Source organism: Vicugna pacos, chromosome 12, assembly GCF_048564905.1.
Source record: "Vicugna pacos chromosome 12, VicPac4, whole genome shotgun sequence".
Classification (NCBI taxonomy): domain Eukaryota; kingdom Metazoa; phylum Chordata; class Mammalia; order Artiodactyla; family Camelidae; genus Vicugna; species Vicugna pacos.
Window position 1 is genome coordinate 7796818 of NC_132998.1, and position 18552 is coordinate 7815369.

The 18552-nt window shown below is 36.3% G+C and overlaps 2 protein-coding genes across 2 annotated transcripts in view; one reads left to right on the top strand and one right to left on the bottom strand.

Moving 5' to 3' along the window:
* Positions 1-797: 797 nt before the first annotated feature.
* LOC102530267 (DNA primase subunit 1) lies at positions 798-16098 on the bottom strand. Its single transcript, XM_031683396.2, has 13 exons — positions 15905-16098; positions 15102-15259; positions 10482-10588; positions 10341-10414; positions 9169-9305; positions 8349-8407; positions 7598-7707; positions 7011-7102; positions 6700-6841; positions 5450-5519; positions 4925-5013; positions 2427-2525; positions 798-908 (listed from the first exon to the last, which is right to left on the bottom strand). Exons 1-13 carry the CDS (start codon positions 16005-16007, stop codon positions 889-891), a joined length of 1260 nt encoding a protein of 419 aa, XP_031539256.1. The 5' UTR covers positions 16008-16098; the 3' UTR covers positions 798-888.
* Positions 16006-18552, top strand: part of LOC140700367 (integrin alpha-7-like) — a 33900-nt gene continuing 31353 nt past the window's right edge. The window contains exons 1-2 of the mRNA XM_072973877.1: positions 16006-16028; positions 16170-16266. Of these exons, the coding sequence (XP_072829978.1) occupies positions 16006-16028; positions 16170-16266 (120 nt within the window). The remainder of the gene's footprint in view (positions 16029-16169; positions 16267-18552) is intronic.

Genomic DNA, 18552 nt, shown 5'->3' on the forward strand with positions numbered 1-18552 from the left:
TTGCTTCTCAGTGTTTGTCAAAAGACTGAATGTAAGCCAGAATGACTGTTCTGTTTAGACTGGCTGTAAAACAAGGCAAAAAAAAAAAAATCTGACACTTCAGAATCTGTCACACAAAATCAAATACAGAAGAAATGAAACCTTTAAAATTAAACAAGTGGCTGGAGATACAGAAAATCCAAGTGTTTTGACAAGTTCGAAAGGTTTTATGCTGGTCAAGTTGGTTATTTTCTCTAGGTTGCTTAGAAAATTGTTCTCTGAGGGAGGAGTTAGGAGCTATAATTGCCAACAGTTGTAAAAAATACTCTACTAGTTCCTGATATTGTAACATAATAACTCATTAGTTTTGAATTAAAGTTTTAGGTATGGATGACCATTTAAAAATGATTTTTAAATGACAGGCAGTGGAGTGTGACCTGACCAATAAAAATATCAGTAAGCAAAATTAGGAAGTGACTGAATACATACTCCAGGTATAATTAACTTAAGCATCTTAAGACAAAACCCTCATTCACCTAGAAATATGGAGGCTGTATCCAGTGAGCTGAGGTTAAAGTCTTGGGCATATTACTGCTCACTTACCTCTATATATGGCAACTGTAGAAGTGAGTATCTATATCAGAAATCTTAGAATTATAATATTAAATTTTGCAAATTTATCTGCAGTCCACTTATATCCTCCCATTATCGCTCATTCCAGGAACTTAAGACACTCTTCTTTGGTGGTCTCAAGAATATTTTAACGTAATTATTTTTCAAGGAAAGGAAATTTTGCTTTGAGCATTAAGACACATACATAGTTCTGCTATATTTATTAAATGGCTTCTGAAGTATTTGATTCTTGGTTGAAGATAGAAGATATCCATGTTGGTATGAAGGGAGTTATCTTCAGAAGTCTTTTTGTAAGTCTAAAATAGAAAAGATTTTTATCAAAGGACAGTAAAGGAAAATAAAACAAAGCCCATTTATTTCACATTCTGATTTGCTTAATGCTTCTATTAAGTTCACATCATGCATAAAGATCTGCTTTCACATTTGCTGAAGCCCACATTATAGGCTAAGCTAGTACAGAAGAATACAAAGGACTTAACATGGCCAGTTGGAATGGCAGCTTCAATGAGGCTTTCCAAGTTCAGAGTCATCATTGTTCATTCAGTAAGCACATATTTGAGTGTCTACTGTGAGTAGAGAGCATTATCTTAAGCACTACTCTTTAACCATCAAAAATGAAGTAGAAAGGGAGTTTGTATTTCTATAATGTTGCCAGTTTTCTATGGTATGTATCAATCTCTTGAATAATATTCATTACTGATTTTTTTTCCTTTTGGCTTACACACATGCTCAAGGAGACACAATATGTCTCCTGCTCAAATGACTCTGACACTGCTATCCTCTTAGCACCTCCTTCTAGTTCTCAGATCCAGCAGGATTTTATCAGTTCCCTACTGTGTTTGACACTTGATACATCTCCTTGAAACTTGCCTTTCATTTGGCTTGTGACACTTTTACTTTCATCTTTCATCTCTCCAACTTCCAAAAAATCATTTCTAAGTCCCAAGGATGGCTCCAGTATTTGCACTTTTTGGAGATCTCCAATGCTGCTGTCCTAATGCTAATAGCTCAGCTGACCTCTCGGGCTCTAGTCTATCTCCCACCTCTCCTCAGATACACTGTTGCTAGATTTATTTTTCTAGATAAAACTACAAATCATGACACTCCCTTTCTCAATCACCTTGAATAGCTTCCCTGTCCCATTTGAATTAAACTCTCAAGACTGGAATTCAAGGCTGTCTATACTCTGGCTTCAGACTGTCTCTTCAGATTTCCATCCCATCACTTCCTCACACATCTTATTCCTGATTAGCTGTACTACTCGACGGCCTCTAAAGTGATCTGATACTTTCCCTGCCTCTATGCCTTTGTTCCTTCAAGAGGGAACAACCTGTCTCCTTTTTCCACTCATGTACTTTTATTTCATCAGATCTCTGCTTGCAGAAATCCTACTCATATCTCAAGGCATGGTATATTGGCATTGGGGATGAGAATTTGTACAGCAGTTCACTGAAAAGAGTTCGAATACCATCCTTTTCATAAAAAATCTTCTTAGGTTATCTCAGTCAGATAAGATCTCTTTCTTAGCATTTTGTACTTTGTTTTATACCAGTTAGTGCTCTCTAAAGGTAGGGAGCTATGGTATGGAATTCATCTTTGTATTATTTATCTTTGTTTCCCTTGTAGTACTGTCACACAGAAGGTTGTTATATGAGTATGTGCTGAACTGAATTAAGGGGCTTCAGTATTCAGAATACTGAGGATAATAAGATAAATTAATAACTTTGTGGGATGGCAAAGACTAGAGCTCTAAAAATTGTTCACTGCCCATACTAAGATCTAAATATCTAAAAGGGAAAGGTGTAGAGCCTTACCACTCTTCTTGAGAAGTTCTCCTTTTCGGGATTTATCCAGGTTTTCAAGAAACTGTTCAAAAACTTTTACAAAAGGAGCTAGACTGGTCTTCTTGTAATCTAAATTATGAAGACCATGCATTATAATTAGCATTTTGACAGCAAGAATAACATTAAAGTATAACTTTTAAGTTTCTTGTAAGAATTCTTTAGAATAGTGGTGTCCAATAGAAGTATGAGACTTGTAATTTTAAACATTCTAGTAGCCACATTAAAAAGGTGAAATTAATTTTAACAGTATATTTAACCCAGTAGATCTAAAATATCACTTCAACATGTGATAAACATTGAAATATTTTACATTCTCTTTCCTTCTAAGTCTTTGAAATTTAGTATTTTGTACTTAAAGTACATCTCAATTTAAACACCGTATTATCATTAGAAATACTTGATCTATGTTTAGATTTAAATTATATAATATACAGTTGAAAAGGTAGGATACACACACACACACACACACACACAATACAAAACAATACATAATTAAAGGCCAAACAGGCATATGGATAATAACAAGTCCAAAGATTGACCAATGAAAGTTGACTGAAGTGGCTGTGAACTGGGTCTTAGAATAAGAGATATAATTAGATAATCAGACAAGAGAGTGGAGAACATTCTAGGATTTGGGAAGTAGAAGAGAAGGAGCAAATGATACTAATTTGAAAAAGGGCAAAGGTTTAGAATCACAGAAACTAAAGAAATCATAAGGAACTTATATATCATCTATTCCAGCCTCCCACCACCTCTAACACATTTCTGATTTACTGATGGCTACTAGCCTTTATGAACACTTGAAATGATAGGCAGGTCAGTTTATTTTTGAACATTTTTATTTATTAGAAAATTCCTCCTTATAGGGAACCAAAACTTGCTTTTTAAAACCTCTGAACATACAAAAATGAATATATGTATACTTATGTATGACTGAAGTACTGTGCTGTACACTAGAAATTGACACAACATAGTAAACTGACTATACCTCAATTAAAAAAAAAATCTTCATCCTCTTGAATGGCAACTGCTTTTTTCTTTTCTAGCACTCATTTCTAAAAATGAGTACTTCCATTGTTACTTAGAAATCTAAGGCCATTCTTCCTAGTTCTATGGGTTGTTTTTTTTTTGTGGGGGGTGGGGTAGTAGGAAGGGGTCTGAAAGCTCTTAAGATCTTCTGTTAATTCTTAGTGTTAAATTTCAAAATGCTGTGCCTTGGTGTAAGTCTGTTTTATTATGCTGAGCCCTTTCAATAAAGGGCTGATTTCTGGGATATTTTCCTATATAATTTTGACAATTTTTCCACCCTGTTTTATTTATTTATTTTCCTGAAACTCCTGTAGTCAGATATTAGATATCCTGAACCAGCCTTCAATTTATCTTTTTCCTCCTTAAAACCACAACAAACTTGTCTTTTTTGTACTTTCTGGGAAATCTCAACTTTTCTTTTCCAGCTCTTCCACTGAACTTTTCATTCTAATGATTATCTTTTTGATTTCTAAGACCTCTTTCTTCTTCTCTGAGTGTTCCTTTTTCATACCATTCTGACCTTGCTTCAAGGATACACTATCTTCTCTTGTTCTTTGAGGATATTAGTGTTTTTAAAAAAGGTTTCCTTTGTTCCTTGCATTGCCTGTTTTCCCTGAGTTCCTTTTTCCAGTTTATTATGACTTTTTTAGTTAGAGACTTTTTTCCATTATTTTAAACAGAATGCTTGTAAATCACTCTACAGACATTGATGGTGGAACGTACTATATTTAGGTATTATGGTAGAGCTGGAATATACGAAGTGAAAGGTCGTTCAGAGATCTGCACTGTTCATTATAGTAGTCACCAGCCACATGAAGCTATTAAAATTAAAATTAAATGAAATAAAACATCTAATTCTCACATTTCAGGTGCTCAAAAGCCACATGTGGCTAGTGATGATCATTTGGGCAGTGCGTAACATTTCCATCGTCACATAAAGCACTATTGGATTCTATCGCTGTAGAGCGTCTCTTGGTGTTGGTGTAAGAAGATCTGACTTCCATGAACAGGAAATTTTGTATTCCTAGCTCCTTCAAATTCTTGAATATACAATTCAATCACAGTTTAGACATATATTTAACATAACACCCATGTGGATGTAAAAACAAAGAACAGAACAGAAGTATTGCATACACAGTTAAATAGCTGCTGAATCTAAGACTGTGAGAGTCAAATAACTATCGATACCAATCAACAATTTAATCTTACAGTATGGATCCAGATGTTACTTAGTAAATATCTGTTGGATTCAACAGCACCATTTGGGCAATTGATAAATAACAGAAACATTGCTGTAACATTATTTGTTACTGAGCTGGTTTCAGGATAAACATTGATCCATTTTGGGCTGAATCCAAGAAGAATCCATTGCTGGAGTGACAGAAGGATGTCCTTATAAAAAGCTTATGTTAAAGTGAGACTTCAATATGTTAACCTACCTCTGGTTCTACGTTTGATATCTGATTCAGCTCCATTCTCTTTTTCGTCTTCATTAGTGGAAATGGCATCCAATTCATGGCAGATGGAACTACAAATAATAGAATAAGAGAATTTTAAAGTTGGTTCTTGGTCAGCATTACTCAGTGTATGATAGCACATGAATCCTACAAGATTTTCTGTGAAAAAATTATGTGGCCAACTAAATTTTGGAGATTCCAAAAACCACAGTCTCTTCTTTGAGTTTTCCATGCATATTAGCATATTAAAGACTGGGAAAGACAGTAAAGAACTTTTAATCTGTTTAAGTCAGCATTTCCCAAACTTATTTGAACTTAAAATCTTTTTGTTTTTGCATAACAGCAGCTGAAAAACTTGTGTTCTGTGGAACTTACTGTGAAATGTTGCTCTGCTAGGGCATCAGCATATAGCCTCAGATAAGCTGCCTCTCTGGGAGGGATTTCATTGTATATATTGCAAATTTAGAACAATAATCACAAAGGAGTGATCAATGATTTGGAACATACCTTATGGTTGGAACAGTAAATGGATCAAACTGATCCACTTTCTGTAAATCAATAGGCACAGAAATGCGACCTGTGAGAACCAAAAGTTATAAATTGATGACTGTGGGATACAACTCATTATAGGCTGTCTCCTATGAATTATTTTTGGCTAAAATTTTAATCTAAGGCTTAGAAAGAGAGTTAGACTTATCTGTTAAGTACAATATTTAGAAATATAAATTGAAAGTATTTTCACATTAGCTATGCCTTTTATTTCTCTCAACAAAATACCAAAAAAATAGGTGTGAAAGTCTGTTGAGATTTAACCTACTTGCTCTTATTTCTATTTTTATTTCTATCTTTCTCTTCCCTATATCCTCCTGTATTTAAGTACAGAACAATCTCAAATTTAGTGAGTCCTGAAAATGGAACAGAATAGATGGAAATAATTCATTTCATTACTTTGATTTATTTGCTGAGATCAAAACAGACACCTATATGTTGGACATCTTTGGAAATAAAATAGATGACATTGTATTACCCTTTTACAGTATCTACAACTGGGGCACCACAGAAAATTCACCATATTTCAAAAATGAGATAATGAGTTTAAAGAATGCCAGGTGACTAACAAATAAAATAATAAGGGAATTGGGAGCTACTGTTTGAAGACAGAGTAAAAAGACTGCAGCTATTTAATGAGAAAAGGATATAATAAAAATGTACACACTTATGAATGAATGTAATTATTTACCCAAACCTTGAATATTAGAATAAGGGGATACTCACTGAAGCTTTAAAATTAAGCTTAAAACAAATATTAAGAGAATATCTAAAAGAAATGTGAAAGAGGAAAAGCTACGCCTATTGAAAAAGAACTGAGGGAAGCAGCATAGTGAAAAACGCACAGAACGCTGAGTTTTAAGACCTGAACTCTGCTCCTAGCGCTGACACAACTTGTTTTAAGACTGTGGACGAGTCATTTCTTGGGTCAGTGTTTTCTCATTTGTACAATGAGAGCTGTTGTTCTGTGATTTCTAAGATCCTCTCCAACTCTAAAATGGAGCCTCAGAAACCCAGCTGCAAATTATTTACATACTGGAAACTCATCTGGTAGCTACTAATCGACAACTGAAAAATAAGTTAACAGGTATTAGCTGACAGAGTAATTCTTCAACCTTTACTATTTCAGACATTCACCCCCAGTGACATGCTTTAAAAAAAAAACTTTGATTTTTCTTTTAGTTTTCCTTACTTCCTTTACATAGTACCTGTTTTAGGATGAACACTAAAAGGGCTCTTCAATAAATGATTGATTCCTTTGCTAACATTGACATCCAGTCGTGGAAAACAGTACTGGAGCATGATCTCCCACTCAAGCCAGGGTCCACATTTGTCATTTTTGTTGTTACTCTGAAAACAGATGCAAATCCAACATGAGGAGCAGTAGGAACTTTTGAGGATTTCGTTAAAGTGGTTAAAAAATGACCTTCAACCATCTTTAACTTACTTAGCAAAATAATCAGAATTTGATAAAGAATTGTATTATTGTATTTGTAATACAGATTTCAGTGGAATATACCTGATATTTGCTGATTGCTTTTTTCAAATGCTCCCAACGCTGAAGTGAATTGTGATCCTTTTGAAAGTTCTGTTGAAGTTTATCATGCATTGGTGATGGGTCATTAAGGAACATACTCATTTAGGGCACATCAATGAACAGCTTATTTTCATATGCATTACCACAAAGATGTCTAAAGTTTAAAGTAATCAGTGTTTTGTAAAATGCAAATATTAAACACATATCCTTAAAAACATTCCCTGTAAGAATATATTAGTGATATAATAGAAAGAATGCCAAAAATAACTATATGGTTTAAGGTAAAACCATTCCCTAGTCTGTACATATTTTGATGATGATTTAGTATCCTTTAAATAGTCGTTAATTTTAGGAGGATCAACTTCCAAAATGAGGAAGTTTATTTACAAAATGGCCTCACTTCTTATTGTATTCCAGACTAGAGATAATAAAAATGCAGAATATAGATGTTTTGTATAAAAAAGATTAAACATAAGAATAAGTATATGGGAAAATGCAGGCAGAACATACTTATAACAGCATAGATCAATACAATTAGCTCTCATAGAAATGGTTTTGGGAAAGGATATTTTCAGGAACAAGGGCTAAAATCTTATCCCAGCTTTCTTTATTTCCAAGAATATCTTGATCAACCAAGGCATATCTTTCAAAGTCTCTTTCAATTATGTTTATAGATTTTCTGTAGGAAAAACAACAGTCCCAACACTCTTAGCCACATATACGCCACATAGCTTGCTTCAGCATCTCAACAATTATATGGTGCTTAGCAACTTGCAAATAGACTTCACATTTACCGTATCATTTAATCTTTGCCACAACTCTGTAAGATAGATGGAGTGGACTTCATTCTCCCCACCAAACTGATAAGAAACAGAGGTTCTGATATTTTGTCAGGGTTGTATTAAAGTGGCAGAATATGGGTTCTTACTCCTAATGCAGTGCTCTTTCCATTACCCCAGAGGAGTAGTGAATTCAGTGGAAAGAGTATGGTTTTTGGAGTCAGGCAGACTAGGACGTGAATCGGAATTTAAAAATTACTTATGTGAAGCCAAGCAAATTACACAATCTCTCCAAATCTCGCTTTCCTCATCTGTAAGTGGAGATACCATCATGTCCCTCATGAGGTTGTCGTGGAAACCAATGAGAACATTTATGAAGCATGTATCATGAATACTGGAGCATAAAACAGAGACTCAATTAACTCTACCCATTATTACTGTAAAATGCTACCCCAGCAGGGAAAATTGATAAGGTAATTCCAAAAGCACATGCAGGTAAATCAGACACAAGTTAAACTGCATGGAGTCTTTTCCGACAGACCTGACAAAAGGGTGAATTTTTTCACTTAGGTGAACTTTCTTTTTAACATCTTGACCACCCTGAAAAACAAGCCATCAAAAGAGAACTTCATGTAAATTATATAACATAAGTGAATGAAATAATTAAAAATTTCTTTAACATGTTCCAAGATATTAATTAAATTCTGTGAAAGTATAGAACCTTGGGTGCTATTTTATATGGTCTCAATAGCTGTAACTTTCTGGGTTAACTCTACTTGACATACTTGAACCAGAACATGCTCCTAGAGAATGTCATTCTAAGTGAAGTAAGCCAGAAAGAGAAAGAAAAATACCATATGAGATCGCTCATATGTGGAATCTAAAAAACATAAACAAAAACAAACAAACAAAAACAAAGCATAAATACAGGACAGAAATAAACTCATGGACAGAGAATACAGACTTGTGGTTACCAGGTGGGTAGAGGGTGGGAAGGGATAGACTGGGATTTCAAAATTGTAGAATAGATAAACAAGATTACACTGTATAGCACAGGGAAATATACACAAAATGTTATGATAAATCACAGAGAAAAAAATGTGACAATGAGTGTGTATATGTCCATGAATGACTGAAAAATTGTGCTGAACACTAGAATTTGACACAACATTGTAAAATGATTATAAATCAATAAAAAATGTTAAAAAAAAAGTAGCTACTATGATTTTAATTGACCTACTGATAAAACATCTACTCTGAAATGTGGATGCTATAAAAGATAGTTCAATTTTGTTACCAAACATACCAGTCTTGGTAATATCTAGCAAACAAAGAACTGTAAATTGTCATTAGGACCTTACCTTTACAAGACTCAAATATTCAACTATCCCAGAACGTACTGCAGAGGACAGTTTTCTGACTGATTCATCACAGACCCAACAATGAACACCTCTCCTTCCGGAATATACCCAGAGACGATGCTTAAATCCAAAGTCCTCTGAGGAGGGGAGAAATAATAGGTTTTAAAACAAATATATAAACTTCTGGTTCCTGCTTACTTCCTTAGCTTCATTTTTTCACCTCCTATCCACATGTACTTAGCTTAAGTAGACTACCACTGACCCTTGACCAAAGTGGGGGGTTTGGATGCCAACCCTCTGCAGATGAAAATCTGTGTATAACTTAGAGTAGGCCCTCCATAGAAACAGTTGCTCTGCACCAGCAGATCCTCTTTATTCTCATTCTATATCCGTGGACTCAACCATCTGTGGATCATGCAGTACTCTAGTACTTACTATTGAAAAAAAATCTGTAATACGTGGACCCGTGCAGTTCAAACCCATTGCTGTTCAAAGATCAACTGTACGTTACTTGTAGCTCTTGCCTTCAGCTATTTACCTATCCTGGTCTCTCTGCTAAGAATTTCTTCCTGCCCGAGTACTTTCATTTCTCTCTCTGACCAACTGCCAGATATATCTTCAAAGACCTAGTCTAGGGATATTAAGAGTTGATAATTTTAAAGTGTTTAGAACAGAGTCTGGCACATAATAAGCCCCTATATAAGCGTTAGCTATTATCATCATCATCATCCTTTCATCACCTCTTCTAGGAAGCCTTTTCTGATCTAATCTCTTCCCATTCCAGTATGTACTCCTGCTGTTCTATATTCCTATAGCAGCCTGTGCATAATAACACAAATGTAACCCTCAATTTTCTTATTTGTTTCCTCCTCAGATTGCATAACCTACGTGAGGTAAGAATTATCTTTCACTGTTTCCCTCATCTGGGACAGTACCAAGCATACTGAGTTGCTCAAGAGATAAATGAGTTGGGGAAAAACTCAGTGATCTGATCAATAGCTTTACTGAAGTTTCAAGTACAACTTTATTCTAATCTTTCATTTTCCTATCACGTTTCAAAGAAACATGTTAGATATTTATGAGATTTGATTATAAAATGGTACAGATAGACTAATATTCAGCAAAAAACAGATTCTTGCATTTGACCCCACTCAGACACCGTCAATACTTGCCTTTCAACGCTCGGTCGATGATGTGTATGGCCATCGTCATGAGGGTCCAGCACTTAGAACATATGTCTGCAGAACTGGAACAGAATCATCATTACCTACTGTCATATTATCCAACCTACCAGTAAACCATGCGAAACTCACCTACAACATCTCCTCACATCGTCATAGTCTGTCATGTCAATGTCAAATACCAGTTCTTTTTCCTGAGCCTGGAAAGCTCCCAGCTTCACTGTATTGTGCTGATTGGGCTACAAGTACAAAATATCAGTCAGTTTGTATAAGAAGTGCCATGCTGCCAAATATGCTTATCTTCTACCCACACGGAAAAAGTGGCCAAAGAGAAGTGAAGAAATCATATAATGCTAAGTCCATGTCAGGTGAAGCTCATTCATTCAGATCCTATACATCCAGAAATGATGACAGTGTAACTTTCATCTACTTAAAAAAAAGGGTTTGATAAATACATGTTACCATAAATATTTAGTTTTTTCTTGTTCTACTGAGATATAATTGACATATGACATTGTATAATAAATATTTGTTGATCTATAGAAATCATAATAAAGATTTTTTAGGTTTCTGACATGGAAAAGTACATACAAATAATTAATGACCTATTACAAGGTGTTTTGAAGACCTTTAATTGTTATTGGGCATATAAGTAATAAAAATGTATTTAAAAAGTTTCAATAATTCAAAGAGATCTCCCCAGTTAGTTTGGCTCAAACTGTAAGTAACCTCCTTTGAGGCTATGGACTACTAGGTAAAGAAGGCGGACTGAATACAAATACTTGGTTCTTTCCATATCTGTGCAAAAATAACAGGTTCATTAAATTAATAAATATATTAATTAATTAAAGAAAGGCACAAACTTTTTAAAAAAGAACCAGAGAGGAGACAATACCAGAATTTTTATAAGGAGGCCTATAAAAGCTAAATTTTCAGCTCTCAGTAAAGAAAGATTAAGAAGCAACCCAATTTACATCTCAGCATCCCTAAAAGTCTCAGGAATAAGTTAACAACTGGTATCTCTGCAGCTGGGATTAAAAATAGGAGGATTGGTTAAAAATCTATTTATGAAGCAGTTAGTTCCCATAATCCTACACTTACTCTGCAGAGGCAGGTGACTATACCTCCATTTCCCTGGCAAAGACACCTGAATTATTATCTGGAGAGCATAAACAGATGGTCTCTGAACTGAGGGAACAACAGGCACAGCTGAAGAAGGTTGTATTGTACTGCTACTCAGGGGATTAATTAGACATTTATGTGTAGAATGTTGAGCTCCAGCCTTCTCCTCTATACCCTTCCACTGCCACCCCAGGCAGGAGACAGAAGATTCCTTTCTGAAGGCTCTGACTGGGTGTGTCAGGCACTATTATAGGCTCTAGGAATAGATCAGTGATCAAAACAAAGATCTCTGTATCAGTGGAGTTTTCATTCTAACAAAGATCTAGGGAAACTGACATCAGAGCTTGTCTCCCCAATAAAATGGTCCAGCCAGATCACTCTATAAATCTCAGCCATGTATACAGAGCTTCCAATCAGCTTTTTAGTACTCTATTTTTTTTAACATTTTTTATTGAGTTATAATCATTTTACAATGTTGTGTCAAATTCCAGTGTAGAGCACAATTTTTCAGTTATACATGAACATACATATATTCATTGTCACATTTTTTTCTCTGTGAGCTACCATAAGATCTTGTATATATTTCCCAGTACTCTATTCTTAAATATAAGCCACAAGCAAGAAATTACCAGACATACAAGGAAAGCCTCTGATATAAAAGAGGAAACAGAAAAAAAGCAACTTAGAGAAAACAGACTGTGTAACAAAAGAAAAATTAAAAAACTATCATTGATATCCTCAGTGAGATAAGACATACCAATGAGAAAAGTACAGAATGCTTTAAAAAAAAAAGTTCTTGGAAATTAAAATATAATAGCCGAAATGGAAACCCAAGGAAATTCTCCAGAAAGTAGAGAAAATGGAAATAGAAAATAGGAAGAAAAATATGGAATTAGAGGACCAGGCTAAGACATAACATCTGACTTTAGGGTTTTTAGAGAGACAAGAGAAAATAAGTAGGAAAAATTATATTCAAAATAAAAAGGAGAGGGGAGGGTACAGTTCAGTGGTAGAGTGTGTATTTAGCATGCCTAAAGTCCTGGGTTCAATCCTCAGTACTTCCATTTGAAAAAATAGTAAAACAAAATAAAAAAACCTAATTACCTCCTCCCCCTAAAAATTTAAGAATAAATAAAGTAAGATTTAAAAATAAATTTAAAAAAAAGCTTAAAAAAAAAAGAGAGAGCCTTAAAAATAAATAAATCAATAAAAAGGAATATTTCCCAGGATTGAACGACACAAGCTCATGATAAAGGCCCATCAGTTATCCAGCACAACAGATGAAAAAAGATGTACACCAAGGAACACCACTGTGGAATCATAGAACGCTAGGGACAGAGGGGATAGACAGAAAATTCTAAGAGCTTCCAGGTCCAACACAGTGGGACAAGAATCAGAATGGCATTAGTCTTCTTAACAGCAATACTAGAAACTGGAAGACAATGTAGCAGTGTCTTCAAAATTCTGACGGAAAATGATTTACAAACTCAACCATTAGTTAAGAATAAAGGTAGAATGAAGACATTTTCCAGATGAAGAAGATGTCAAATATCTTGTCTTCCATGCACCTTTTCTTAGGAAGCTCCTCAAGGATGTGCACCACCAAAACAAGAGCATAAACCAAAAAGGGAACGTAGGATCTAGGCAACAAGAGATCATAGGAGAGAGGTGAAAGGAAACCAAGGTGACTATAAGATCATATTTACCCTTCAGGCTTAGAGAGCAATCAATCCAGACTGGAAGTCAGAAGGCAGCAGGAGAAATTTCTTCAGGATAAAACTGACAAATTACCTGACGGGTCTGAATACATCAGGAGATTTAGACAATTGGCAGAGTTTGGGGTTGAATTAGTGATCTAACCCTAATTCTTAATCTAACAAACATACTAGGAGCATGTGGGAATAGGAAGGTTCTATGTGTGGTGAGGGTAGGGGGTAAGATTAAAAAAACCCCTAAATCCTCATCTGCTAGAGTAGAAAGTTAGTAGACAATGCTTAAAATTGAAGAAATTTTATTTATTATTGTTTTTTTGGGGGGAGGTAATTAGGTCTATTTAATTAATTACTTCTTAATGGAGGTACTGGGGATTGAACCCAAGACCTCATGCATGCTGAGCATGCACTCTACCACTTGAGCTATACACTTCCCTGAAAATGGAAGAAATATAAGCATGTTATTTAGAGACATGGAGGAAAATATCTTAAAAATTAACTAAAAGAAAGTGGTTGCCTCCGGCCAGAAACTAGGGGAAGAGTAGGAGACCTTAAAAAAAAAAGCCTAATTAATAGAAGTAGTTGATTTTGTAAACTATGTGCATATATAACTGATAAAAATCATAAAAAAAATACACAGAAAAGGTCTATAGATGCCTCTGTCTGGGCCCAATAAAAAAAACGAGAATTTTCCCCTCTTCAGTGTTAGGGGAAAGTTGCAGAGTGACACCTTGGCTGGTCTATAGACACTTCAGTTTTAACCTCCACCCCTAAAAAAGTAACTGTTCCAAAGCATTTTTCCTGCCTGCCTTTTCTCCTTTTTCTCATCTGTTCTCCTCTTCCCCTGAGTCAGAAAACCCAGGTTCAGGTCCCATCTCCCTTGTTTAGAAACTGTGTGGCCTAGGGCATATTTATTAAAAGTTCTCCAGTCTTGTTTTTCCCTTTGTAAAAAGAATAATGAGGATGGATATGAAAAACAAGTTATACAACATAAGAAAAAGCTCCATAGAAAAGCCATTATTCCACGTGTGTATTTTTCCTCCTTGTGTGTATCTTTAAGAAGAGGAAGAGGGTGATTTTGGTATGTTCATTCATTCAACAGATATTGAATGTATTCTAGGTATTCTAGGCACTTAGAGTATATCAGTGAGAGGCGGGGGTAGGAGGAATTGCAGGCTGCAACAGGCCTTATTGAGTAAGGACTTGAAGGAGGTGAGGGAATGAACCAAGAAGATATTTGGGGAAATGGGTTTTAGGCAGTGGAAACTGAGCAAGGGCCAGTGTGGCAGGAGCGGAATGAGTGAGGGGGACAGAGGGTCATTTATTGAGTGAAATGGGGAGCCACTGGAGAATGGTTTTGAGCAGAGGAATCACAACAATCTTACTTGTTTTAAGAGTCCTTCTGGCTGCTGTGTTGAGAATAGAGTCTAGGGGTCCACAGGGGCAAATTGTTAGGAAGTTTTTACAGTATTTCAGATGAGAGATGATGATGATGGTAGTAGCACTGGTAGCAGTGGTTGGATTTTAGATATTATGGTAGAGCTAAAAGAGATTTCCTAATGAAACAGATACAGGTATGAGAGAAGTAGAGGAATCAAGAACGACTCTCTCCAATGCTGGGAGAAAATGTAATTCTTTCCCTTAAATCATGCTGACTTCCTCATTTAGTCTTTTAGTCAGATACTCAATTTTTTTGTCCTTGTAAGAATACAGTTCACTTCCGAATGATTTCCATTCAGTAATGTACAGTACCAAAGAACAAAAAAATTACAATCTACTTGCAAAAACAGTTAAAGAGTGGCTCTTCAACTAGAAAAAACTCTTAAAATTTATCTCAAAATACCCGGGACACCATTCCATTCTTAGTTTAAAAAACAACAAACGACATTAAAAAAAAAAAACAAAACAGATTTCTTACTCTGTGCGAATATACCGCGCCTATATCAATCTTATATGGATTCATTTTCTGCATCTCCTTTTCCAGATCACTCTGGTTGTTGAAGGACTGGTAGCGAATGTAAATATCATCTTTCAATGTGAATGAAAATTCACGGTGTTGAAAGTAATTCTTTACCACTGCAAAATAAATGTACATTTTAAAGTTAATTTAGTACTTTATCCAGCTCAGAGCATTAAAACATTAACTACTGAGAAGATATTTTTAATGAGCTCTCCGTGCCCAACACTGTGCTACATGTTTAAAACAAACAGAAGACAAGAGCTCGTCCCTACTTCGAAGTTTACCATCCCGCATCTAATAGGAAAAAATAAAAATGAGGAAACAGGTGCTGAAATATTTTCAATATGTAATACCACGTCTCTTGGTGGGCACTAAAGAGTTCAGCTGGGAAGAGTTAAGGACCTCTTCTCTTCTGGGAGCTGCCCCTCTGACCCTGATACAGATCACGCGTCTGCAGCTTCCTGCTACGACGCAGTAACTTCCCATGGCTCAGACACCGCGGCAGGTAAACACTGCACCTACTAGGTCGTGGTAGGAGCAGCGGCTCTGCCTTTCAATGCGTGGCGCAGACTGCTCATTACATCCTCTCGGCTTATTTACACCTCGGAGGTGGTGGGGAGGGCTCGAGATAACGCACAATGCCTGGCGCACAGGAGGCACTTCATACTGTCATCCCAAGTTACCCTCCCGGAATCTCCTTATACTCCCCTCGCGACCCACTACTCCCCCCCGCCCCCACTCCCGCTCCCGGCCTCCATCACCTCCGCCATAGTTGAGCCAGCGATAGTACTGGGCGTAGGGAAAGAGCCTCCGATAATAAAGCTTAAGCAGCTCGGGCAGCTCGGCTGGATCAAAAGTCTCCATGAAGCGCGGAATTCAACTCAAGTAACAATACCGCAAGAATTGGCGGGAACCACGCAGCCCGAGCCCCCGCCACTGCGCAGGCGCGTCGTGGTCGCGGCCCGCGGTTTGCAGGGGCCGCTGGGAATCGTAGTTCCCATTTGGAGACCGGCCTGAGCGTGAGAGGCGCTCCCGGGGTCTCCGCCCACCCGCTTCCACACTAGGTCCACCGCTCCCGTCGTCAGAAAGAGGCCGCGTTCGTTCCTGGAAGATCTGCGGAAAGGTGAACCTAGAGTATATTGATTTAGGTTATAAGATGAAGTAAAAAAGATGTTCTCCACTAACTTTATGACTGTTTTAGAAAAAACATATTCAAACATTGTTAACCAATACCTGTTTAAGAGGGTTTGGCAATTAGTTCTTCATAGAATTACTAGGTCCAATATGTGGAAATAAACCATGACCAACCAACCATGAGAAAAGCAAAGACTATTTATTCAAGAGCTTGCTATATAGAAAGGGAGTCTACCACCGTCCCTTGCGTTTTGGCAGAGACTCAAAGGCAGGCAGAGAAGTACGAAACCTTTATAGTGGAAAAGGGAGGCTTCCGGTATGTCCGGATTCAAGACTGTTTGCATGGGGAAGCCGTAGGTGGACCAACTCCTATGTGATTGGTTAGGGGTGCATATTTGACTTTCTCTTGTTGATGCTAAGTTGGAAGTGGGGACAAAATTAGGAAAGCTGTCAGTTATTTATTTATTTATTTATTTATTATTTTTGTTTTATTTTTTTACCATGGATATCATGAAAAATTTTTTACAATGTCAGTTACAATGTGTCAATTTCTGGTATACAGCACAGTGTCCCAGTCATGCATATACATACATATATTTGTTTTCATTAAAGGTTATTCATTAAAGGTAGTTCCCTGTGCTATACAGAAGAAACATTTTTAAAATCTATTTTTTTATGTAGTAGCTAACATTTGCAAATCTCAAACCCCCAAATTTATCCCTTCCCACCCCCTTTGTCCAGTAACCATAAGATTGTTTACTATGTCTGTGAGTCTGTTTCTGTTTTGTAGATTACTTCATAGTATCCTTTTTTTTTCTTCAAGATTCCACATGTGAGTGATATCATATGGTATTTTTCTCTTTCTGGCTTACTTCATTTAGAATGATGATCTCTAGGTCCATCCATGTTGCTGCAAATAGCATTATTATTATTTTTATTTTTTGTTTTGAGGGGAGATAGTTAAGTTTATTTATTTATTTTGGGGGAAAGTAATTAGGTTTGTTTATTTACTTAAATTAAATTATTTAAATAAATATTTATTTAAATGGAGGTACTGGGGATTGAACCCAGGACCTCATGCATGCTAAACACACACTCTACCACTGAGCTATACCCTCCCCCCTAAGCTGTCAGTTATTAATCAAATCCTGGCTATATTGGGCCAATTGTTATAGGGGTCATTGTTTGGTTTCCTAGACTATCGCTAGAGACAGCAGTCTGACTTCTTACAAGTCTGACTTAAGGTTAGCTTCTTGGGCTGTCTATTATAGACAGGGGGTTGGTTTCCTGGGTAGGCTTCAGGCAGATTGTGGGTCAGTTTTGTTTTATATGTGGTCAGGTCATCGATTATTTGTATATTCAGTCTCTCAAATAGAACACCCAGGAATATGAAAATCTGAATCAGAGGAATATTGCAGAATCACAGAGAGCTTTACAAGTATGAAAAGAGCCTGTTTGGTATTCATGTGCAGATCTGCCAATAATTCTTACCAAGTAAAGATACATCCCATTGCAAATGTGGACTAGGGTGGGCACTCTGATAATCACATTATGTCACTTGAAAAGTATCATTTTCATGAATTTTATTTTTACAGTAATAGTAGGAAAGCAAGGAGAAAGTAGTCTCTAGTAAGTTATTATTAGCCAAATCTTGAAAGTGATCATGGTCCCTTAGTTCCTATGGGCAAAGTGGTCAAAATGGGCTCTGGGCAGTTCATATTTATTTGAATATTCCTAGAAATGTGGTTTCCTGCACAAATTCTAGTTGATTTTCACAGTCCCCATGCATCCTGTTTTGGGTAGGATGAATTTCATTGCTGGAAAGTTCTTCACTCTAATGACAGTAAAAAGAGTGCACTGTAGAATTTTCTTCTCCAGAGCTACATGTCCTTGGACACTTTAATGGAGGAGTCTCAGTTTCTTTAATGGAGGTTCCTCATTGCTGTGTTTAGGAACTGACTTCTTTGGACTTTTGGGAGTCCCCCACTTAAATTTCAGGACTACCAAGAAGGGCAACACTTTAAGGAACTGAGACATAAGGGGTGAAAGCAAAGTAAGTTATATTTATTGAATTCCTACTGTATGCTTGATTTACTTAACATTAGTTTTCTCATCAGGAAAAAGGGCATAATAATAGCTAACACATATAACACTTGCTATGTCATCAAGTACATGCATGGTAAGCACTAATATTATCCCTATTGTACAGATGGGGAAATATGTAGAGAACTTAAGTAATTTGTCCAAGGTCACAAAGTTAGTAAGTGGGAGAGCC